Source organism: Brachyhypopomus gauderio, chromosome 2 (genome assembly GCF_052324685.1).
Source record: "Brachyhypopomus gauderio isolate BG-103 chromosome 2, BGAUD_0.2, whole genome shotgun sequence".
Taxonomy (NCBI): Eukaryota; Metazoa; Chordata; class Actinopteri; order Gymnotiformes; family Hypopomidae; genus Brachyhypopomus; species Brachyhypopomus gauderio.
In genome coordinates, this window is record NC_135212.1 from 41923183 (window position 1) to 41949021 (window position 25839).

The window sequence follows — 25839 nt, forward strand, 5'->3', positions numbered from 1 at the left end:
AACTCAAAGTAGTAGACAATGGCCAGCACTACCACATAGCCAAAGGGCCTATAACTGCTGTCTTCCTAAACTGAATGAGTCATAGGAAGGTGTGTGTGTGTGTGTGTGTGTGTGTGTGTGCGCACGTGTGTGTGTGTCCGTGAATGTTTAGAGAGTTGTTTAGGGGAGATTAAAAGATAGAGAGAAAGAAATTGTCCTGCAACCTTGTCACCATGCTCCTGAAAACCTTCACAGTATGGAAACAGTGAGGTCATTGTATCATCAGACAGGTCCAGCTCCGCCGTACACGAGGAACTTGAATTTTGGGGTTAGGCTCTGACTGAGCACTGATCTGCACATTCGGGCCTTGAAGGGGAGGGACGCCTTCTGGTTCTGAACATCCATATTTCTGTCTCATGTATAACAATCCAAACGAACAGCATCAATAATTTGATTTGAATTTCATTTAATGTCATTTCTCACATCAGGTTGAGGTGGTCTCTTGTTCCATATGAATTTTTTTAACAAGATCTTTGCACATAAGAATAGATTCTTTACCTGTTCTTTGCCTCTTGAATGGAGAATGAATGGACGTTGTGAAGTGTGTGTGTGGAGAGGTGAGAGATGAGAGGAGAGGCGGTTATGTCAGTGTGCAGCGTTGCACATGCTCAGTGTGTCTCTGCTGGGTGAGGAGACAGACAGTCTGTGGCTGTCTAAAGCTGCCGAGAGCACCTGTGTGTGTGACAACGGGCACACCTGTCACAAATACGCAGTGTGGGTGTGTGTGTGTGTGTATGTGTGTGTGTGTGTGAGAGAGAGAGAGAGAGAGAGAGAGAGAGAGAGAGAGAGAGAGAGAGAGAGAGAGAGAGAGAGAGAGAGAGAGAGAGAGTGTGTGTGTGTGTGTGTGTGTGTGTGTGTCTATACATACAGTTATTACTGCTAAAACAGAAGTACTAAAGCAGCAAAAGGGTTGAAGCATGTTATTGTCTCTTTAGTGTTTAGGCTGTTTTTCAGTGTAAATGATGTTAGTAAAAATGACAAATGTCTGCATGCAATTCAGACAAAAATGTAGTATCCCACATTTCAACACCCACCACACCCATCCTCCACCCTCCCACTCAGTGGAGTTTTATTACTGTCACTTCACGTCACAGTTCGTGTCAGTCTCCGTGGCCACAGTAGGTAAAGTGAATATATGTCTCCACCATTTTTTTCTGCAGAGCCAGTAATAAGCTCATTTACTTTTTTGTGTCTTGTATGAAATAAAGGTAAATTTCAACCTGTGTATTTTCAGACAAACTGGTGCAAAACAAGATCACACCCTGATTCAGCACTCCTCGCTGTACACAGTCCATTTAGACGGTTAAACATTGACTGTGAGAATACTTGCAAAACCATTAGTGCAATTACCAGACCTTATCTTTCCAACACCTTTACCAGTTCAGTTTAATCCCCTGTCTCTGACCGGGGCAGCTCAAGTAGAATGTCATAGTCATTGGTCAAAAGCTGCTTGTGAGGAGCAAGGTTAAGAAGAGAGGGACCACTGTAACTGGTACTGTAACTGGTACTGCCACATTCTGGAACACCTCGTAAAAGTGGAGATTTCAGGACAAGCGAACGCCAGTGAGCTGATGCTCTCCTTCTCAACTGATGACTGACACATAGTTACAGGAAGGAAACAGAGACTGGACATAAGTGTTTTGCTGTAGCCCGAGTAAAAAGCCCAAAAAGCTATGAAATGCTTTCTGTTACCTGTATTCTATACTAAACTCTTTTTAGGAAATCTCTAAAATGCAAATGATCCCTAATAGTTTGACTACCTGAACCAACTGGTAGGCCTGTACAAAGGGAATGAAAGACAGGAATGTCTTTAAAAGTTACTGTACTGGAGGCCAATAAAGTTGTTAAATAAATGTCACAAGTCTTCCTCCACCAATGAGTATTTACACAAAAACAGCTTCATAGTACTGAAAGTGTGTGTGTGTGTGTGTGTGTGTGTGTGTGTGTTGGGGGGGGGGGGGGGTTATTTTACATTCTTTTAAAAGATTGTCTTGATTTGTATAAGGTGTGTGAAGGTTCAGCTAGTCTTTTGTAAAACCGGCTGCCAGCTGTCACTACGAGCTCGCGGGTGCTTACATACTGGAAGTGGGACAACCAAGAAGAACATAACTGCCATGTCTGGAGTGGACCAGTCGCCAGATAGTGTGGACCAGACACTAGATAGTGTGGACCAGTCGCCAGATAGTGTGGACCAGACACTAGATAGTGTGGACCAGTCGCCAGATAGTGTGGACCAGTCACTAGAGAGTGTGGACTAGACACTAGAGAGTGTGGACCAGACACTAGAGAGTGTGGACCAGTCGCCAGATAGTGTGGACCAGACACTAGATAGTGTGGACCAGTCGCCAGATAGTGTGGACCAGTCACTAGAGAGTGTGGACTAGACACTAGAGAGTGTGGACCAGACACTAGAGAGTGTGGACTAGACACTAGAGAGTGTGGACCAGACACTAGAGTCTGTAGAACTGACATTAGAGTCTGAGAACTGAGGGTGGCCTGCAAGACAAGTGTGAGTAAAGAACAAGGTACGTTGTGTCTTGTGTTAGCCAAAATAAACCAGTTCTAAGGGAATCACAAAATGACTCATCAACTAACCCTGACGTATACTGTCACAATGACATTAAAACAATATAACATTGGGAGTTGTGTATTTCTTATAGAAACAAATGGCCTTGTTGAATCAACTGTTGGAAAACAGTCGAGGAGTGTCTTTTGCAGGGTGTGTACGTTTATCAGGCAAACGGCAGGACTGTCAGGAGTCTCTGCATTAAAAGACACACTGACATTTTTTTTCAAGGTGTGCCACAAAGCCTTTCACTTCATGAATGCCAAAAATGCCACTTGCAGTTCTCAGATATGCAAACCATCCATAGACCTATAGCATGTTAACACATTTTCTTAAGGAATTACTGGATTGCTGCAACACCACCGTTCTTTGGGTCAGGGAGTCTTAAAAAAAGGAGTTTGAGAAAACATTTCCCATGATGCCTCTCAACTTATCACCTGTAAAGTAAAGGTGCAATCTAAGGCAAAATAATTTATTTTTGCCCCTGTGTTACTTCAGAATCACAACTAGTGAAATGGTCACAGAACTGAGTTGGGTCATCAGCGGTGCCATAGTAACAAGGACATTATAATTAATTCACACTGAACAATTACACACACTTAAATCTTGGTAGAACATCTAATGCCTCGGGCAGAATATTCTTAATGACATGAAACCGCTAAAGAAGAGTAATTGAGATAAAATAATGCTGAACACTTGTTATGAAAAATAAAAATATGAATATTATGTCTGTACCGCACAGAGTAGTTAAGACTTTGTGTTCAATCCAAAGACAGCTGAAATACTGCAAAATGAACCAAAATGCCTTCACTGCGTCTTTGAGCAAGACGCAGGGTCTTGCCTAGTTAATCATGGAGGAGTTTATGGACTGGTGCACTACGGCAGCCCAGAGGGTCCAGCCACGTGTAAGAGGGGAGAGAGGTCCCCCGGATGGCTGGACATCTCCAGATCTGTCGTTGGGTCAGGGACACAGGGACGGCAGCAGCTCAGACAGCCAGAACCCCCTCCCAGAGCCCCCTCCCAGAACACCTTCTCAAAACACCTTCCCAGAAGCCCCTGCAGCAGTGGAAGCAGTCGTGTCCTTCATCTCGGGCTTCACTTCCCCATTACACCAAACAACAACAGCAAAATCAACACAAGAATGGTACAGATTGCTATGTGGCGAGCACACAACATCCAGTGCAGAACGTCCCAATGCACCCACCAACACACACACACACACACACACACACACACACACACACACACACACACACACACACACACAAGCAGGGCTGTCCGTGCCTCTTGTGGCTCTAAGGACAGCCCCACCCTGATCAGGAATGAAACCCAGGAGGAACCTGCTTAGCTGGACTGGCCTAAACAGACAGGACCAATGTGTCATGCACTCTGAGTCAGGGAGGAGCAGCTCAGCTCAGCTCGTGTCTGCCATGACTACACCTGGCAGCAGTACCAGTCACCTGCACAGCACTCTGGTAGAGGCTCTACTGGTACACTCTGATAAAGGAGCTACTGATACACTCTGATAGAGGCTCTACTGATACACTCTGATAAAGGAGCTACTGATACACTCTGATAGAGGCTCTACTGATACACTCTGATAAAGGAGCTACTGATACACTCTGATAGAGGCTCTACTGATACACTCTGATAGAGGCTCTACTGATACACTCTGATAAAGGAGCTACTGATACACTCTGATAGAGGCTCTACTGATACACTCTGATAGAGGCTCTACTGATACACTCTGATAAAGGAGCTACTGATACACTCTGATAGAGGCTCTACTGATACACTCTGATAGAGGCTCTACTGATACACTCTGATAGAGGCTCTACTGATACACTCTGATAAAGGAGCTACTGATACACTCTGATAGAGGCTCTACTGATACACTCCGATAGAGGCTCTACTGATACACTCTGATAAAGGAGCTACTGATACACTCTGATAGAGGCTCTACTGATACACTCTGATAGATGGTCTAATGATACACTCTGATAGAGGCTCTAGTGATACACTCTGATAGAGGCTCTACTGATAAACTCTGATAGAGGCTCTACTGATACACTCTGATAGAGGAGCTTCTGATACACTCAGATAGAGTCTCTACTGATACACTCTGATAGATGGTCTAATGATACACTCTGATAGAGAGTCTACTGATACACTCATATAGAGACTCTACTGATAGACCATGGATCTATATACTCAGAAAAATAGCCTTTTAAACTGTTCCAGGGCACTAAGCCATCACTGTAAAGAAGACTCTATCCTACTTTCATCGGCTTCTTACACCTACAATTAGTTTTCCCACATCAAAACCACATTAATACAAGAGTACCTTAAACAAATAGGCTGAAAATAACTTTTTAAAAGTTATGCACTAGTTTTCTGTTTTCCAGTGCTGCATACCTGTATACATACTGACATACGTCTCTGTAGAGATGAATCAACATACATAATGTTGACTGTGTTTTGAAAATAACAGGTCTGTCTGCTTTCGGGTTTGTGAAATATAATTGGGTGTTGTTTGGGTGTAGTCAATGCTTTGTTAATAAGGAAGATCACACGAGCTAACTAGGTACAGACCAGGAATGCTGCCATGGTGGGTCAGATAAGAGCCTGGTCTGAATACTATTCATAGTACAGCCTTGGGACACACCCACGCACAGAATGCGTTCACTGCAGGTGAGCTGTACGTCAACGGGACTCAGGAGTAATTTCGGGTATTTGCCACTGGGGGGCAGGATTGTATAAAGGATGAAAGCCAAGTTGACCAGTTTATTATTATTGATATGATGCATAAATAAACTGGAACTGCTGTAAACAACATTGGAAAGTTGTTGTCAAAGCCTTAGGTGTGTGGGTTACAACTGCAGAAGACGATTGCAGTTACATCAGGTTTTATCAGGTTTACAGACCCCACTGGGTTCCAGTCCTGTCAGCTCAGAACCAGGCTGGGGCCACAGTGGCCATAGGCTAATTGAAACCGGACAGTAGAAGATTGGGGGAAAATGCAGCCTCCTGCAAAAAAAGCAAAATCCTGCTCCAGTACTCAGAATTAGAATTTGACCAAACCCATGAGCTCGGTGCGCATAGCACAACACGCTAGCAGGTGAGGGACAGGAACACCTAGCACAACACGCTAGCAGGTGAGGGACAGGAACACCTAGCACAACACGCTAGCAGGTGAGGGACAGGAAAACCTAGCACAACACGCTAGCAGGTGAGGGACAGGAACACCTAGCACAACACGCTAGCAGGTGAGGGACAGGAACACCTAGCACAACACGCTAGCAGGTGAGGGACAGGAACGCAAGGGATGCTCTCCGTCTGACAATGTGCAACGTCTCAAACACGAGTGGCTGGCTCCACTGTAGTGGTGGCTTCAAGTGAGTGTGTGTGGATATTAGGGAGGAAGTGAGCTGGGGTAGTGTGCAGTGAGAGTGTTGATATTAGGGAGGAAGTGAGCTGGGGTAGTGTGCAATGAGAGTGTTGATATTAGGGAGGAAGTGAGCTGGGGTAGTGTGCAGTGAGAGTGTTGATATTAGGGAGGAAGTGAGCTGGGGTATTGTACAGTGAGAGTGTTGATATTAGGGAAGAAGTGAGATGGGATATTGTGCAGTGAGAGTGTTGATATTAGGGAGGGAGTGAGCTGGTTTAGAGTGCAGTGAGAGTGTTGATATTAGGGAGGAAGTGAGCTGGGGTAGTGTACAGTGAGAGTGTTGAAATTAGGGAAGAAGTGAGCTGTGATATTGTGCAGTGGGAGTGTTGATATTAGGGAGGGAGTGAGCTGGTTTAGAGTGCAGTGAGAGTGTTGATATTAGGGAGGGAGTGAGCTGGTTTAGTGTGCAGTGAGAGTGTTGATATTAGGGAGGAAGTGAGCTGGGGTAGTGTGCAGTGAGAGTGTTGATATTAGGGAGGAAGTGAGCTGGTTTAGTGTGCAGTGAGAGTTGATATTAGGGAGGAAGTGAGCTGGGATAGTGTGCAGTGAGAGTGTTGATATTAGGGAGGAAGTGAGCTGGGATAGTGTGCAGTGAGAGTGTTGATATTAGGGAGGAAGTGAGCTGGTAGTGTGCAGTGAGAGTGTTGATATTAGGGAGGAAGTGAGCTGGTAGTGTGCAGTGAGAGTGTTGATATTAGGGAGGAAGTGAGCTGGGGTAGTGTGCAGTGAGAGTGTTGATATTAGGGAGGAAGTGAGCTGGCAGATTCCCTTGGCTAACGCTGGACTAAATGAAGCTACTGGCATGAATCCCCTTCTTAGAAATGAAGGGTTTAATAAAGATGATTGACTAACTGTTTATGTGTTGGCTGCTCTTGCCTCGAAACAGAGCCCCCAAGGTTGCCACAGGGGGGCAGTATTACTCTACATACATAATTTCTAGGGTTATTACTATATTAATTCCAGAGAAACAGTACTTGAGCACTCCACTGCTATTTGTCATATTTTATAACCTCAACAAGTTTTATAGACATCCTTATGTAATATAGTAAATATGGTACATTTGAGAAATAACACAAGCAACTATGTGTAATGCACTATACTGAAGTTAGCTAATTTACACCTTTGGATTAATTTGGCTTTTGATTCGCAAGGTCACTTTAGTATCAGTGTTGACTGTATTGAATGCATTTGGCTTAGGATGTGTTAGAGTTTGTGTTGCCTTAGACCAGGGGTCTAAAGGGAGGATGGGTTACTATTGATTGTGTTGTCTACTAGGGAGGTAGTTCAAACAAGCATTGGGTTCAGCCCACATGTGTTTGGTAATTCGCGTCCTTATTTTCATTAATATTTCCAAAGAAAAAGTGATGAATCTTGATTAACTATATGAACTTAATCACGATTACATTTTTCCCGTTTGACAGCCCAAATTTTAACTGAAGTCAGACATGACCAGACTTAGAAAAGTCAAAATTCATTACTGGGTGTCAGTAATTCCCATTCTCACGTAAAATGAAATGAAATATGCATAAAATATGAAATACATGAAATATGCATACGCCACGTCCAGCGTGCATAGACGTAGGTGCTTAGCGTTATTTTGTGCACATACAGCCTTCATATTTGTGGCACCTGGTGTGCATCACAGTGAATTCTTATGACATTCATTCTTATGACAAGAACCAGTTTTACTAAGACTTTTACATATTCTAATACACTGTGCTAAGTCAAAGCTGATTTATCAATAATGTGCAGAAGCCTCTTTGTGCATGTAAATGAGGCCACTGGTAAGCTGCAGGTTTAGCACCTGTCACTTCATGAATATGCATATTAAGGAGTGGCAATAAAGAAAAAAGAAGTTATGCAAATTAACAACCTGTATAATTTTACTAACATGAAAATATTGTGTGTGTGTGTGTGTCTTCATGCCAATTAAGAGGCTACTGCAAACTTCACAATTGCATCTTTTGCAGATGTGGTTTAATTGTGTAGGAGGCTCATCAAAAATATAGAACCTAATTATTGTTTTGGTTAACATATGTCATAGTAACACATTTACTATGAATATTCTCTGTAGACACAGAGGTTTGGGGTTAAGAGTTTATGGGGACTAGGTTTATGGTTAGGGGTTAGGGTTAGGATGAGGGTGAGGGTTTAGGGTTCGGGGTTAGAGGTTATGGTGAAGGTTAGCTTTAGGGTTCAGGGTTAAGGGTTTAGGGTGAGGGTTTAGGGTTAGGGGTGAGGTTTAGGGTTTAGGGTTCCTCTTCATGGATCATCTCAGGATGCTTCACTGTTAGCATGACACGGGACTCATGGTAACGCTCACCTTTTCTTCTCCAGACAATAATTTTTCCAGATGTCTGCATGGGGCTTCATCAGAGAAGATATATTTACCCCAGTCCTCTGTGGTCCAATCCCTATACTTCCTACAGAATGTCAGTCTGTCTTTGACATTTCTCTTGGAGAGGAGTAATTTCTTTGGTGCCCTTCTTGACACCAAGCCATCCTCCAAAAGCCTCCGTCTCCCTGTGCGTTCAGATGCACCCACACCGGCCTTCTGCCGTTGCTGAGCGAGCTCTGCACTGGTGGTGACCTGATCTAGTAACTGCATCTTCTTTAGGTGATGGTCCTGATACTTGACTTCCATGGCTCCCTGAAGCCTTCTTCAAGGCCACTGCACCACTCTCTTAAAGTTGTGAAACCCTTTTGACGCAATGATGACTGCACGTGTTTTCTTGGAGGTGACCCTTTTAAAGCAACCAGCCTGCTCTTCTAATCAGCATGACAGAGTGATATCAGCTGTCTTGTCCTCATGAAGCTTTTTTTCTGAGCTAATGAGATCATCACTGAAATAATGTTAGCAGGCCATTTTGTAGGGCAGAAACGCAATGGCTGAAATGCATTTCTTTTATGATGAGGTCATTTTCATGACAGGGAATGATTTTGCAATTAAATGCAATTCATCTAATCACTCTTCAGAATCCAGAGTTCATACAAACTGCCTCCATAAAATCTGAGGCAGTAAATTTTGTAAAAACCAAAATTTGTGCCACTCTCAAAACTTTTGGTGACAATAAGTATATGTGCTATTTTAATCATATTTCCGGTTGATTTCAAGATCAATATTAGGTTTTTTTCACAACAGAAATGCATATCATACTTTGTCTTTACTTCCTATATACTTTTTAAATGGTTTAAATCGAGGGTTTCAGAGGAAGGGGTGTGAGAGCAGGAAGCAGGAAGTATAAGCAAACCGCAGATACCCAGAGCTCCATTGCATTTACTGTCATCCAAACCACGTCAACAAACTACTTACATCATCTCTAACCATACACAAAGTCATTTAATGTGTGCAATAAAGAAATGAAAGAAACAAAACAAAAACAAACTCAGACTTGTCTCAAACTTTTTTTTCCTAAGCTGCCCTAGTCTCTCCCCTACACAAACCAAAAAAACACAGGGAGGGTTAGGGTTCCAGCCCCTTACCTGTCATATCCTCTCTACGAGTTGGGTCTCAACACTGTTAGCTCAGGCTCTGTGAGCTGATAGTATATAAACGACATGCTCATCTCATCCTATGGGACCTGAGAGTGGAAAAGAAGAGCATCATGGGATACATGCCACCTGAAAATCCACCAGACGGGACACACATCTACGTGCTCTTGCATGTAACGGTTCACATTTTTCTTTTTATTGTTTTATTTTTTTGGTGTCTTGTTCTACAGTAAATCTGAGATTGATTTTGAGAATGGCAGCATGTGCTGGTTCAGTCCTGAGAGAGGCCTCTCACCTCATGTGTACATGTCTGTGTTGATGCTCAGTACCCGCTTCTTCATTTCCACAGTAGGATGACAGATAGATCGTTATTTTATTGATCCCAGTGGGAAATTCATGAAAGCTCCCTGACTGATTTTCACCTGGTGCCTCCCACACTACAGGATATGAGGACCGACAGCTTCCCTTAAAGATCCTCTCAGACCTGCTTCTGGTGAGGCCCAGTGGTCTCCACACTCTCCACCACCACCTCAGATGTGACCCTGAGTCCATGTTCAGATACCCTTATTGACTCCACAGCCCCCCTGTCTCCTACAGTCCCCCCTGTCTTCTACAGTCCCCTCCTGTCTCCTACAGTACCCCCCTGTCTCCTACAGTCCCCCCTGTCTTCTACAGTCCCCTCCTGTCTCCTACAGTACCCCCCTGTCTCCTACAGTCCCCCCCTGTCTTCTACAGTCCCCTCCTGTCTCCTGCAGTCCCCCCTGTCTCCTGCGGTCCCCTCCTGTCTCCTGCAGTCCCCCCTGTCTTCTACAGTCCCCTCCTGTCTCCTGCAGTCCCCCTGTCTTCTACAGTCCCCTCCTGTCTCCTACAGTACCCTCCTGTCTCCTACAGTCCCCCCCTGTCTTCTACAGTCCCCTCCTGTCTCCTGCAGTCCCCCCTGTCTCCTACAGTCCCCCCCTGTCTCCTACAGTCCCCTCCTGTCTCCTGCGGTCCCCTCCTGTCTCCTACAGTCCCCTCCTGTCTCCTACAGTCCCCCCTGTCTTCTACAGTCCCCTCCTGTCTCCTAGAGTCCCCCCCTGTCTCCTGCGGTCCCCTCCTGTCTCCTGCAGTCCCCCCCTGTCAACTGTACTGGGACTCAGCACCTTGAAGCCCTCCAGTCTTTCCAAACCAGCACTGTGTATTGGCTGACTTCTCTGGTATATAATGCCAAATAAAATGGTAACATCAGCAAACTAGCCATCTCAACTAGGTGTGACTTCACAGGCTCAGACGTTATCATCCATGTTCAGGTTCTTACTGAGCAAATGCCAAGAAACACAGAGGCAGAAACCAGAGACTAGCGTCAGACAGAGATCAAAAACCAGAAGGCAAAGCAACCAACGAAATAAACAAACCAACAAGGTCAAAACTCACAAAACAGAAGGCATGCAAAACATTAAGAGGCAGGTGGTCATCCGAAACATGTCAGGTACACAGACAACAGACACTGACAATACTACACAACTACTTACAGTCACAGTTAAATAGTGAAGAAATTAGGTTTATTGGACACAGGTAAAAATGATGAGTAACTATGGAGACCATAAATATAAGAGGATGAGGACCTCTGGTGGTCAGAGGGGGGCATGGCAGAGGCATGCATAGGTCCAGAGCGACGTGTGGTTGGCCATTTGACAGTACACCCATGTGTTGCTATAGCACAGGGACGATTTTAGGATCTGGTCTTTAGGGGTGCCCAGCCCCCAGTGCTCACAGAGGCACAATACCAAAGTATTGCGCAGGTGCAGAGCAAGGTTTTTGCATAATATAATATTTAAAAAATGTGTTGAGCCAGGGGGTGCTGAGCAACTTCACGGTGGTGCTCTAGCACCACTAAAAATACCCTAGCCTCGCCCCTGCTATAGCACCTTGCTTTACTCACCTGCAGGAGCGTTCACCTGGTAGAGCATAAGCCAGCAAGACAAAGTTGCTAAAATAAAAATGTGATTTCATGTTGTTACAACCTTGGATAGGTATGTGGAACTGTGACTGATGCATTTGGGTTGAAAACAAACACATTTAGGAGGTTCAACTGTATTATATAAGCAATATATGATACAAAGATACACAATACAGAGCTGGTGTTAATGTCAGGAGTGACCAAGGTCAAAATAATAAACAAAACATTAACAAAAACACATCCCTACATAAAAACATAACACTCCATGAAAACATGACCCTCCCATAAAACACACACATGGAACGCATTTCACGTTTCATTTCTGTTTTGCTGAAATAGTGCTGTGCTGATGAGTTACAGTTACTTGGTTACTTAACAGTTTAATTAGCCTGTAATTACTGTGATTATAAAGCCAAGAACAATAACACACTGCTACACTGAGAGATCACACTGATAGATCACATTGATATGTCACATTGATAGATCACACTGATAGATCACAAACAAAATTGACAGGAAACTAATTATTTGATTACTCATAGATTCATGACCACCTTCCAGTTTTTGCAATTTAAAAAAATGTAAATAGGTTACACACTTGTAAATTGATTTGACATAGAACACTAGAAGCTATTACTGCCCTCAAGGTGAGTACCCTTAAGGAAACAAAACTGGAGCTAGCTTTATGCAAATGATGATCGTATCAAAGCCTACGGGGCCTGTTTGTCTACATTTACTGAAAACTCACAAAAAGGGACAAATATGCTGATCAGTCTTGGACTCCAAAGAGGATACAGAATTCATGTAAAAAGAAAAATGTATGAGTAGAAATAGGATATTTTTTAAGCATAAACATAAGCAGAAAATAAATATAGATAAAAAAAGAAAAAAATTACAAATACATTTAGCAAATTTTGATGGTATAATGATAATTAGCAAGAAAAAACATCATTATAGGCTACTCCAGTGGTATAGTGACAGGGATAGTGTTGCCCCCCGCTCTGGGCATGTGTGCACCACATCCCCCTAGTAATCACTAGTGTGTGTGTGTGTTCTAACTGCACAGATGGGTAAAAAGCGGAGGACAAATTTTGATTGCGGGGAAAAATCACAATTGATGAAATATGGCACATTTTGCACATTTTTATTATATTCAGACCTCTCTAGCTAGCTACTCTTTTTATGGGGTTATGTCAATGAGTGATTTTCAGTCACACCCTCCCCTACTTATCACCCCCCCCCCCCCTCGAATCCTCTAACAGGGTCCAGTCTGCCCCCCCCCCCCCCCATAAATTATATGTTATTAATAAAACCTATTTATAAAACGTATAGTGAACCCATTGACATGTTTCTTCCATCAGTCCTTCAAAAAAAAAACCATCAAAACATATTCCTATTTAGAAAAGTGGAGAGACATTGATGCTCAAATTATAGACCAGTTTCCCTGTTTTCTCAGTTTTAAAACTATTAGGAAAACCTTTTGTGCACAGGTTGGATCATTTAGGTACACGAAAAAGAAAAACATTCTCTTGGCCTACTTAGATAACTATCTCTCAGTCTAGCCAGCATGCTAGCTGCGCAAATTATACATATTTTTGTATGTAATTTTGCATTTTGTTCTAAATTCGTGTTGTTCTAAATTCTTGAGTACTTTCGAATAGGCATGTCTGAATAACATTATATACATTATATCCTGATGTTAATTTTAGAATACTTTTGTGACATTATGCAAACATTTTGTTCACTGTTAAAAAAATGTGAATGTATTTTACATTTTCTAGTCTGCCACAGATGCCAGGCATAAATAAACACACCCCCATTGTTGTTTTACATCACTTTCTGCCACAAGACTTTGATTAAAGAAATGTTGGGAGTCAGCTCAATTGTGAGTGTTCCAAGTGCTGAGAACCAGTTCCTATCTTTAGATCCATTCCATAAACATAATTAAATGGCACAGTTAAAATACTGCCTTCTCTTATTCTCTTGCAGATAACAGAATATCCTACTCTTTAGTCGGTGGAACTCAAAGAACTCAAAGATTTCTTGATGCTCAGAATAACAGAATAAACTCATTTTGTGATCAACTAGAAGTCCAAATAAGACTTCATTCAAAGATGTTCACGCACCGTTGCGTGAGTATTTGGTAGCTCTTGTTAAGCTTCCCAATCATATTTTCTAGCCATTACTTATATATATTTCACTTTCCTTTGCGAAGAAATCTTGACATGAGAAATGACATGTTTTTGTAGACCTTTTGACTTTTACATGGGCCAATTGCATTGGTCCTATAGAGCAATTTCAAAGTAATAGGTAAATTAGGTTAATTAGTAATAAGGTTAATTAACTCATTCGTTAATCACGCTACTTTAATATTATTTGAAAGGTTTGGCTTTACATAACGTGGAACCGGAGCTTTTGAGTGCAACCACGGCGATCTTTAGGCGGACAGGGATGGGCACGTCGCTCTGAAACGACTCTCATTTTGCGGCGAAGCCGGCTGTAGCGGGATCACCACGCCCAGAATATCCTGTTGATCGCGGCAATTCGACGGCGGTATTTGTAGGCGGGTACGCGTGACCATTTTGGACTATGTGATTGGACGAACTCCGACAATGGGCACGGCCCGTGACGCGGCCGTCTCGAGACCCATGAAAGACGCCATTTTGTTGACGGCGGTGCGGAGGAGAAGATTATTTAGAAGTCGCGCAAAAAAAAAGGTAAATTACGAATCACAAAAAAGCAAACTCTGATTCCCCCATTATGTACGTTATTGTGTTTGTTTTACTCAGCCCATATACAAGCTCTTGTTTTTTTTAACTAAAGACTAGAGTTCTAAATTAAAACGTCTCAACGTATCCAAGCTGGAACGCTAGCTAGCTATGCTAATTAGGAAGGTGTCTAGCTAGTTCATATCTGGACTGTTAGCATATGCTAACGCTACCTGCCTGGACACTCACATTTGAGTTTCCGTCGGTCTATTTTGTATCCGAGTGATTCTTGTATTTGAATAGTTAACTGCGGGCTCTGAACACATGTAAGTTTAACGTACTCGTTGTACGGTTCGTCGTTATGACCCGTCAGTAGCGTTTCTCGTTAGCTAGCGTAGCTCGTTCATTGAGGATGTTCCTGCTAACGTTAGACGGGCTAACTGTCTAACTATCAGTAAAACTGTAGATTACACGCGTTATCATGGTGCCGCGTATCTGATTATAAATCAACGTTTAAACCTAATTATCTCCAAACGAGGGGAAAAACAACATTGGGAGCACACCGAGAACGCTAACCGTGCTAACGAGGCTAAGTAGGCCCAGTTTCTGTTCTGCAGTTGTGGTGACGTCGACCTTCTTCCCGCATTATGGAGGGTGAAGTGTGTGTGTGTGTGTTCACGGCCCTGCGCTCCTCGGCGCCTGTGCTCCCCGTGTAATCACACTAGATGTACATCTCTCGAATGACCCAGCTGGATGTCAACGTTTTGTGTTGCTGCAGGGGCTAGTGCTGGTCCGGCTGGGCCGTGTCCGTTTGGACCTGCGTGTTTGACACAAGGCGATATATTCATGAAGTTGTAAATATCTAACTAGAAGGTATTGCTTCAGGATCGGTGGATGTTAATGCTATTTGATGTAGTACGTATAAACCGTTTTTATATCTAAGTATTGTTTTTTGCTTTGTTGACTGATATAGGTTAATGTTATAGCTAGTAAATTGTTGTTTATTTCGAGTGGTACTCATGGTTATCGCTGTTGGTCGTGTCTCGCTCGGTACCAGTATAATTAGGCTATTTGGATGTTATAGCTGACTAAAAGTGACCAGATACGGTTACCTAATCTAGCTAGTTGAAATGTACAGTCCTTTATGTTGCTTTCTGTTTGAAAAATGGTCATCACTGTCTTGGGCTGCGGGTCTGTCGCAACCTCCAAATTGTGGAAGAGATCAAATGGTGTCATGTGTTTGGCCCCATTGGCCCCAGGCTTCTATATCCTCCCACCTCAGTCACCTCATGCTGCTTTTGTTTTTGTTTACTGTTATTCCATAGATACCCTTCCCACCAGGAGCAGGTGCCACGTGAATGACGTGTAACGTGTGCTTTTTGCTGGCATTTCTTATCAGTTGTACAGGATAAGAAATTTAATGGGTTCTTGAGCTGATTTCACCAGTGACAACAACCCCATTAGCCAATGCCAGATAAGATTCTTTTAACAGCTGCAGGTTTTTCCTTTTATAAGGATTCCACTTTGTGTATATTGTCATTTCAGTTTTTTTACTTGCTAAACTCCTGGAAAGGCAGGATTTCTGCAATCTCTCATCATGAGTTTGGTTGATGAATGAAAAAGAAGTTTAATTTGAAAGGGATTGGAGATTGGAAAGAATAATGACTATTTGCTAGCGTTTTTCAGTAATTGAGGAGTATCCCATTTTGAAGGGTGTCTTATCTGGTCCGGTGTAAACTGCATCAGGTAATTGTAACTTAACAAGCTCTTCAGAGCAAGAGATGGGCATGGTGAGCATTCAGGACAGTTCAGTGGTGTTGGCTTGCTGACTTAATGGAGTTTTCATTGTGAAATCTGGCAGTCTGCTTCTGGTCTGCCCAGTCGTGAGTGGTCACCATGGAAGCAGATCAGCATTGTTTCGACAGAACTGAGATGTTTGTGGAGGCCAGTGAATGAGGCTGCCTCGTTATCTACGGCTCCTCCCTCCTCCTGTTCTTTAGCAGTCAATAATTAATCCTTTGTGGACCTTCTAAATTATTCATGAGGCTCAGTTTGTGGTTTGTAGTATTTAACAGTTCAAAGAAATGTAGTTTATTATGTGTGCCGATTTTGTCACACTTTTGTTCCTCAGTATCACCTTCCAAACAAACAAAACCCCCACCTCAAAAACACACAAATACGCCCTGCAGTATTATGTAAATTAGTTCAACCTCCACCCCATTATCACATACAAGACTTTCTGCTCCGCATACAAGCACATATACTCTAGGAGGGTGTGGGGTGGAGAAGAGGCACTCTAATTATGCACACAACCAGTATGTGTCAAAAAAAACCCAGTGCACCCACTACGGAAGTGTGCGACAACGCTGAGTCACACTGGAAACACACACGGGTTAGGAGCTGGAGGTGCTCATCTCTGCTGTACAGACCCTGGTCAGGTGACTTGAGAGGTCTGCTTGAATGAACTGTAGTCAGTTAAGGGGGGAAAAAATGACACAGTCCATCTAGGTTCTTCCTCAGGGGCTTTTTGAACTGCTCACACCCATGACGTCCAAGGTTTGGAATGTAAAGAGTTCAATGTGTTTGCGTGTCAAATTCCTGGATGCTTGTGTTGCACAGAAAACTCATGACCCAAACAATACCATCCAAGGTGAGCTTGTAAGTTGCTTCCCTGTGAAAACAGTAAGCACGGAGTAAGTGTGTCTTGTGTTTTATTAGCCGTCCGTCCTGTTGTCGTTCCTGTTGTCCTGGGTGTGCTCAGGTTCATGTGAGCGTGTCAGTAGTGCTGCTCACCAGCATGTCCCTGCATTGACTTCCTGATCTCAGCCAGTCACACACTAAGGAAACCAAATACAACCCTTAAAGTGTGTGGGCTTTGAAGGTGGAAATTTAAAGTTGCGTGTTTTACTCTTTCGGTGCTGCTGCCATAACGCAAGACTCAAATGTCCAGCTGCCCAGAGAGTCAGAGAGTTTGTGCTTTAGCTGCTGGTTGAAAGCTTAGACTGTAGACCCAGCCTGTCAGCACACCATTGCTTTTAACCATGATTCAAACAATGGCGGGTGTGTTCTGCACAGCAGCACAAGACTGACCTCTCTTGTTCTGTTGGTTCTTACTGTGTAACCTTGAGATGTTGGATGAAGTTGTAAGCACCGTTTAGCATTTTCATTTTAAAGTTGTGCTTGTGTGTGTGTGTAGACTGGTTGTCATTTGTTTTTGTTTGCCAGTATGATTACCCGTTAGTGTGTGAACTTTGTGGAGTTGGTTTCCAGTTGTTTAGAGGATTCCATTCTCTTCCTGGGGATAGGCTGGCCAATAGGGGATAGGCTGGCCAATAGGGGATAGGCTGGCCAATAGGGGATAGGCTGGCCAGTAAGGGATAGGCTGGCCAATAGGGGATAGGCTGGCCAGTAAGGGATAGGCTGGCCAATAGGAGATAGGCTGGCTGCCCCATTGCTGCCTGCTTCCTGCTGACTGCAACAGCCTTTCCTGTCGAGCAGTGCTTCTCTTGCTGATCACTTCCTCATGTGCAGTGTTCACTAAATTACTGTGATTAATCGGCTCGTGGAGAAAAGAAGAGTGACTGGGATTCACTCAAGGAGTTGAACAGTCGTTAAACACTTATGTTCCTGTAATTATCCAACCTGAGTGTTCAATATCTTGGATTGTAGCAAACATTGTCAGGGTCTTGAGTGTGATGACCAAGGCTACATTGTCTCAGGTATATTCAGATACAATTCTATTCATCCATCTTTCTGGATCTTTCTCCCCGCATATATGTTATCTCTCTGTGTCTCTGCCTCTGATTAATTCAGAGGTCAGGTATCTTTCTTTCCAGGCTGGTCAGGCTTCAGGTTACCTGTGCACTCCTGTTACTGCCTGCAGTAGCCTACATTCTCCACATCGCTGACCTCATCGTACGTCTCTCCTCCCTCCTGCTATGGGTGGCATTGCGTTGCTGAGCTGAGCTCTTTGTTTCAGTCATAGCTGTCCTAACCACAGGCTATGTTAACATGATATGCCCTGTTTGAAGGAGGATTAAAACAATATGCAGGTGGATGTTACTATGTGTGAGTCGTTTTGTCATTAACACATTTAAGACACTTGTTGGTGCACGTGTTGCACTTTTGCCCAGGTGTAGCATCACTAACTTTCAGTTTACAGCAATCTTTTTGTGCATTGCATCTTTGTTCAAGTTCATACACTTCCTGTTGCAAACCTGAACGCTGGTCACTAGATTAACCGTGAGAGGGGGAAGAATTTGCAAGTAAGCATTAGAAAAACATTGCATTGTTCTAGCAGAGTTTAAAGAACATTTTGGTGCAACCAGGTTTATAGCTGTTAGTAGATGCTGTTGTCTTGAGAAAATTACAATAGTAGCTAGTTACAGGTTGGTAACCACCACCAAGAGTCTAGTGTGAACCTTCCGATCTGACTTTCTAACCACTAATGTGGGCTACCAGGAAAGGGCTTAAGACAAAGACCTGTACTGTACATAGAGCTTCATAACACATTGTTTATAACATATCACAGCACTGGTGTACCACCATTAATGTGAAATGCTGCAAAATGCAAATGAGCTGTCTGACACCCGCACCATTTTGTTCTTGTGTGTTGTGAGCAAGCTGACCAGTTTCAGCCGTTGCATCGGCACTCTTGAGTGTTTAGATGAATCAACTCACAGGATTTAACAACCGTGAAGAACTGTAGCTAAAAGCCTTTAATCCCTACAGAATCCACTGTCTGTCCAGCACAGCAGACTCTTTGCGGACCAGTGTCCGTATTCGTATGGTCATTAGAGCTGATTTGAATGCCATTTTAAAGACTATAATCATAGATTAATCCTGATTAAATGTATGCAGTAAATAGCACTGTTAATTGCTATTGATGGCACAAATAAATTTGAGCATAATCTGTTTATAGGACATAATCCTTATTCCAGGTGTACTTGGATTAGGACCTGTACATGCGGTTTTTTAATGCTGCCAGTTTCTCTGTGGAGTCTGGGCCCTCTCTTGCTTCTGTGGATTTGTGCCAAGCTTTTCAGTGAACTGATTTAAGGCAAATGGGTGGAGTTTGTTTTGAGAGGGGCGAGGAAGTTTCAGAAGATAATTCTATTCACTTTGGAATGCCAGCATAACATATAAATAACCTAAACCTCCAGTATAAGGCCCAGCCCTGTGGTTGGTGGTATGCATTCCTGTGTTTTATCTAGGCAGAGGTGTAACCACACAAACATGACCATTCAGGTCAGTTGTGAATCACATATGAAGCTGGAGACAGTGTATCTCCACCCCATAGTCCCCCGAGCGGCTCTCACGGGTCTTATGAGCACTTCTATAAGAATGCTCAGGTTTTGCTGCCGTTCATAGCTCACATATTTTACAATGTCCTTGTATATACACATCTCCTTTTTAATAACAACTTGTATTTTCTAAGTCAAATCAGTTTGTGTATTATTAGTTACAGTGGAACTCGTGAACGTTTTTGGGTACATTTTCTGTCTGATTTCAGTAACTTGGCTGGAAAGTCGCTCATCAGTACTGGTTGCACAGTGACCATTTTCCAGCCGTGAACGTGTGTGTGTCTGGAGCGCCACCGTAAGGCACTGCGCTAGGAAAAGTGCCACAGCTAGTGATGAGCGATTTAAAAACGATTCGTTTCATGATAAAAAAAAAAATGTTCCTCGATGACTAAGATAAACTTGGGCAATAGAATTCAATAAACATTAGTTTCCATTTCTCGCCCACGGAAGCAATCTGATGATGTAGCACACTATTAGACTGCACGTTGAAATACATGCTCCTGTGGACGTAGTTTAAATACTAGCAGGTTATGGAAGATGGCCAGTAGAGAGAGAGCTGGGAGTAGAAGTGAAGACGAAGGTGAGCCATCAACTCTTGATGATACCGTTCCAAAGAAAGGCCACACCTCCTCCACCATATGGAAGTGGTTTGGATAGCCACGTGCTATGTCCACAATGCAAAATATGTCGCCGTGCAGTACAGACAAAGTCAGGAAACGCTATTAATTTGTTTCACCATTTGAAAAAAATATCCAATTACACGGAGACTGTAAAAAAGCCGTGGCTCTAACCGGCCATCAAGAGTGGAGCTTCTCCTAAACAACAGTCCACTGTGTTGGCCTCCATTACCCCTTATGAAAAACCGAAAAGGCACCAAGAGATAACAAAACCTGTCACATATTTCATGGCAAAAGATATGCCACTTGGCACAGTGGAGAAAGGAGGGGTCAAAACACAAAATATTTCTCACAGAATGTGCTGCTGCTGCTTTGTGAGGAATGTCGAGCCAAACTGGAAACTCAGTTAAAGCTTGTGAGACGCTTTGCCACTACTGCTGATATTTGGTCATGTAAGGCTCATGTACAGTTCAGATGTCTGACAAGTGGAGTGTTACTGGATGCATGCATATTATATTCTATATTTTATGAGTGTAATATATATATATATATAATATACAATGTTAATCTTCGCTTCACACTTAAAATATAAATAAAATAGTAATTTGATTTATATCGTGATAAGATTTTTTTTCCCATATCGCCCAGCCTTAGGAGCGTAGCGCTGCTACCTGGAGGGGTCTCTTGAGCCCCAGCACCACCCTGCAGAGATCTGACATTTAACTATACAGCTGTCTCCGCGATCGTTACGGCCGCCCAGTCACGACTGTGTGATTCCTAATCTCCTCCCTCCTCCCCCCAGATCTTCCACCATGGGGAATATGTTTGCAGGCCTCTTTAAGAATCTCTTTGGGAAGAAAGAGATGCGTATACTGATGGTGGGTCTGGATGCTGCAGGCAAAACCACCATCCTGTACAAGCTGAAGCTGGGAGAGATCGTCACCACCATCCCCACTATCGGTCAGCACAGCCCTCACTCCTGTTCATATACGCTCCTCTACTACACCTGCAGTGATATACTGCTAAGAGTCCATGTGATGTGTGTCTTCTGAGTGTGATTTGGGGGGGTTGTTATGGTGACTGTTATGCAGGCTCTCTGGTATTGGTGGAGGGTGCACATGCATTTTGCCTGATTTTCCCATCCTGCATTCTGTTCCATGTTTGTGTGAGGAGGCGGCGTTTTCCTTTTTTACTTCATCTCTTTGGTTTCTTTGTGTGTGTGTGTGTGTGTGTGTGTGTGTGTGTGTGTGTGTGTTGGGAAGTGGTAGGGGAAGCGCATACAGATAACTGTTCTCAGGCTGTTTTGTTGTGTGTGTGGGGATCAGTTGCCCTTGATGTCTACCCAACCGGTGCCTCCCCCCACGGCCCAAGCCCCGCCCTCTTTACCATACGCTCATTCTGTTTGTTTCTCCTCTCTTTGTTTGTTGTGCAGGTTTTAATGTAGAGACAGTAGAGTATAAGAACATTAGTTTCACGGTTTGGGATGTAGGCGGTCAGGACAAGATCCGGCCCCTGTGGAGGCACTACTTCCAGAACACGCAAGGTCAGTCTCAGAAAATGCACAAGACCGACCCACTTGGACTTGTAGCTACGTGGGGGTCTCGGACTCACTCACACGTCCCATGTCTCCTGTGGGTCAGGTCTGATCTTCGTGGTGGACAGTAATGACAGGGAGAGGGTGAACGAGGCGCGAGAGGAGCTGACCAGGATGCTGGCGGAGGACGAGCTGAGAGACGCCGTGCTGCTCGTCTTCGCCAACAAACAGGTAAGAGGAAGAAGAGCATCTCTTCATCTCTTCACCCTCCCAGCGCCTGAGCCCGGCACAGCCACAGCCTCTCCTAGCAGACTCACGGGGGTGGTAGCAAAGTCTTCTAGTGGTGGGCGATGTTCCTTTGGCTACCGAGCTTCTGAAACACAGTGCAATCTGTATTTTGAAAAACACAACACAAACTCTCACCAGACGGGCTGCACCGAGCCTTCTGCCGTACTACCTGGCTAACAGGAATATTCCAGGCACATCAACTTAATCTCATGTGCGACATAATAGAATTGTGTCCAGAATGCACGAATGGTTCATCATGCACTCCATAAAACGTTGTTGTAGTCTGTGTGTTGGGACACTGCTTTCTGTAGCCACGGTGAGTGAGTGTGCACTGACCCGTCTCCCTGCCTCAGGACCTGCCAAACGCAATGAACGCCGCCGAGATCACCGACAAACTGGGCCTGCACTCTCTCCGGCACCGCAACTGGTACATCCAGGCCACCTGCGCCACCAGCGGGGACGGCCTGTACGAGGGCCTCGACTGGCTCTCCAACCAGCTGAAGAACGCTAAATGATCCATTCCACCCAGCTCTCTGCTGTCTGCGCTGTGTGTGCGTGTGTGCGTGCGGGTGCACGTGCGCGCACGCATGTGTGTGTGTGTGTGTGTAGTGAAAACGGCGGCTCTGGACATCGTCTCTGTCACCCTCTTTATCCATCCCTTTCTTCTTATGTTTGGTTCTGTAGACCTTTGAGGCTCTCCCCAGTGCTGACTAGTGTACACACACCAGAACGAAAGTGTGTGTGAGAGAGAGAGAGTGGGAGCAGCCCTGTTTTGTGTGAGTGAGAGAGTGAGAGCAGCCTTGTGTTGTGTGTGCGTATGCGCGTGTGTGTGTGAGAGTGTGGGAGCGGCCCTGGTGTGTGTGTGTGTGTGTGTGCGTATGCGCGCGTGAGTGGGAGCGGCCCTGTTGTGTGTGTGTGTGTGTGTGTGAGAGTGAGTGGGAGCAGCCCTGTTGTGTGTGTGTGTGTGTGTGTGTGTGTGAGAGTGAGTGGGAGCAGCCCTGTTGTGCCTTCGAACACGTGTGCTCCTCATGCAGCTCGTTGTGTTTCTTGCCCTCTTCATCCCCCCCCTGGTTTTCCCACAAGGCAAAGAATGACCCAGGAGGTTAAATGGCGCTGGTGGTTTGTTGTTTTTGGTCTTTTTTTTGGATTTTGTTTTGTTACTTGCAGAATAAATGAGAATATTGAACTAAAAGTACTGTCTCAATTTTCATCCTCTGATAAAAGCAGTCACGCATGTCTAAGATGTTACAAGGTCTCAGTTACCAGCCCCTGTGTCCCCACTTACCATGAAACTCATTGTGACCTGCATCAGGTTGGGAGAGGAAGAGAGGAATAGAGGACAGTGAAGTGCCGTTTTCCATCCTAGTTCCTTCTTTGTGTTCTGTGAAAACTGTTGGTGAAGTTCTCCTGAACTTCCCAGCAGGATGTTTAAAGCCCAACTTTCATGCTGATAGTCTGCCCCCCGCCCCGCCCCATGTCCTGAAACTACATGTGCATAGGTTCACTTAGTAAATGCCAGTTTGTTGGCAAGGTAGAATATACTGTTCTTTGGGCATCCTGTGCTTTTTTTCCAAGTTGAGGCTGTTTTAAAGGAATAGCCCAACCAGATATGCTAATTTCAGTAATCAGTGGAACCTAGTAGCTACCAATTAGCAGAATGCTTATTGGTAGCTAACTGCTTTAATTCACTGTTGGTAGCATTAGCATTCTTGACTGAACTATTCCTTTAAAACTGGGGTTGTTCTCCGTGTGTGTCTGTGTGAAGTGTTGGAGACTGAGAGGAGACTCAGAGTTATAGCGAAGTCATGGAGCAGTGAGGCCTTTTGAGAGCTGCTCCCACTCTGGTGATAATTATTACCTTCTCCTTTTTTTCTAGTCTTGTTTTGTTTGGTTTTTTTCTTCTTTTTTTTTGGTGGTGTGGTCTCCCTTCTCATCTTTAGCATGGTCTTTTGAGGCAGGGGTACAGTCGGCTCCATCCCGTAGTTTTAATCTCAAGCTAAGAATCCACTTTGAATAAATGGCCAAGTGTATCCAGCCTTTAACTGGCATAGGGATGGTACACAACCAAATAGACTTTTCCTCTTAGTCCAGAAAAGTGGGAGACAGACTGGACCTGCCTCAGGAGTGCTGAACAGGGAGCACATCCAGACTGCACCAACTGTACTGAAATGTCCCACCCGCTTGGTTGCAGGTGTTTCGCTTGCAGAGGAATTTCTTAACAATTGTGTGTCTGGGGCTCCTCCCCTTTGCGTGTGTCCCCCAGAACCTCAGTCCATCTCTGAGCCCGCATACGTGACATTGTAATAACCAGCAGCAGTGTTCACTCTGGATGTGTGTACCCTGGAACACCCCCCACCCCACACACAACTGACATGGGTTATTTCTTTTCCTCTGCAACCAGACAAATGTTCCAAAGACTACTGCGATTGTTTTTGCATATGTCAGATATGTGCACACTGTATGACCCCCCCCAATATCTCCAGTAGTCCTGATCCTATATTGGCCTGTTGACATTTTTACCCTTACTACGGCTACAATTGGGCAGCCTCAGCTCTTACAGGGGTTTGTTTCTGCCCTCCTTTTTCTTTACAAAATGCACCAAAACCATTTCAGAACTCTAATGACTTTATTTTTCGTTGGGCCTTTTATTGTAATGGTCACATGTTATGAGTGGTGACTGATCATTTTGAATGGCATCATCTGTATGGCAATTAAAAATTGTGTAAGAAAAATGTATTTTAGATAGTTTCATTTAGTTACCCTATGTTCAGATGTGAAGCTTTAATTTTAAAAAAATTACAAGAAAATGTGTGCATCTGTTTTTTTTTTCTATCCTTTAAAGGTTTTTCTTTTTGTTTCTAGCTTTTTTTTTTTTTTTTTTAACCCATCTTGTAACATCTGAGAAATGCACTATAATAAAGAGATCTCTATTACAAAGGCTGGGAGGTTTAATTGGGTCATGTTTACTTCCAGGAGCATGTGGAATACGGCCCCTTTACATTTTATGGCTTCAGGGTCTTTACTGACCTGTTTTAACTTATGTTGTGCTTTTAATTTACAGACTTAAAATGTTTTTGAAAAGTAACTCCTAGATGATTGTCCTTTTGCGTTGTCAAAACCCATATATATCTTCATACAGAACTGAGGGACAGCAAGCAACAAATGTGTCCTGAGACAGGATTCTTACATCATTACCGATGTTTTGGCTTTTGTTTATCAGTATTTTGTTTTTCATTATCAGTTTCTAATACCATTGTTATGGTTTCATAATGTTATTCTGAACGTTTTAGTTTTTCATAACAGCCTGTTGTGTTTATGTCACACGTGGCTGAAGATAGATAGAAGCCAGTGGTGTTTGTGTGAATCTAGGGTGTGGTGCTGGGCTTTACATCACATCTGAACATGGCTGTTGATGGGGAAACTAGTTCTGAAAAATGCCCTTTAGAATTGAACTCCCCAAGCTCGTGCACACTCCCTTGCTAAGCTGCACATGGTTCTTACACTTAGCTGATAGATGACACATTTGGGTTAGCTTATCAAACTGGCTGTCACATGACTATCGTTCAGTACCACACGCATCAGACTTGTATTTAGTTTGGGTGCAATGACAAAAGATTAAAAAATAGAAAAGCACTGTAGAATGCCACAAGACTTCACAAGATTTTTTGGCAAGTCAGTTTTCTTCAGGCATACTTGTTAGCTGTTGGATTGTACTGCTTTCATATTTTAATTCAGCAATTAATCATTGGATTATTTACCTTCAAAGTTGTAACCAGATCTGTCCACCAGGTTTTTATGGCTTAGACATTTTGTATTTCTACTGAATCTGCTGGAAAACTGACATTTTCAGTGGCCATGTTTTTATTTCCCAGTACATCATTGGCTCTGACCCAAAATGCATAAAC

The 25839-nt window shown here is 43.7% G+C and overlaps 1 protein-coding gene across 1 annotated transcript; it reads left to right on the plus strand.

The window, feature by feature from the left end:
- Positions 1–14148: 14148 nt before the first annotated feature.
- Positions 14149–24874, plus strand: arf2a (ARF GTPase 2a). The gene is made up of 5 exons (XM_076996523.1): positions 14149–14200; positions 20913–21072; positions 21545–21655; positions 21753–21877; positions 22288–24874. The coding sequence occupies exons 2-5, from the start codon at positions 20925–20927 to the stop codon at positions 22447–22449; spliced, it is 546 nt and encodes a 181-aa protein (XP_076852638.1). The 5' UTR covers positions 14149–14200; positions 20913–20924; the 3' UTR covers positions 22450–24874.
- The last annotated feature ends 965 nt before the right edge of the window (positions 24875–25839 follow it).

Excerpts from the sequence above, each read along its gene's own strand:
- arf2a (XM_076996523.1), top strand. The coding sequence starts at position 20,925 with ATGGGGAATATGTTTGCAGGCCTCTTTAAGAATCTCTTTGGGAAGAAA. Across the intron at positions 21,656-21,752 it reads CTACTTCCAGAACACGCAAG|GTCTGATCTTCGTGGTGGAC; the intron begins GTCAGTCTCAGA and ends CCTGTGGGTCAG. Across the intron at positions 21,878-22,287 it reads TCGTCTTCGCCAACAAACAG|GACCTGCCAAACGCAATGAA; the intron begins GTAAGAGGAAGA and ends TCCCTGCCTCAG.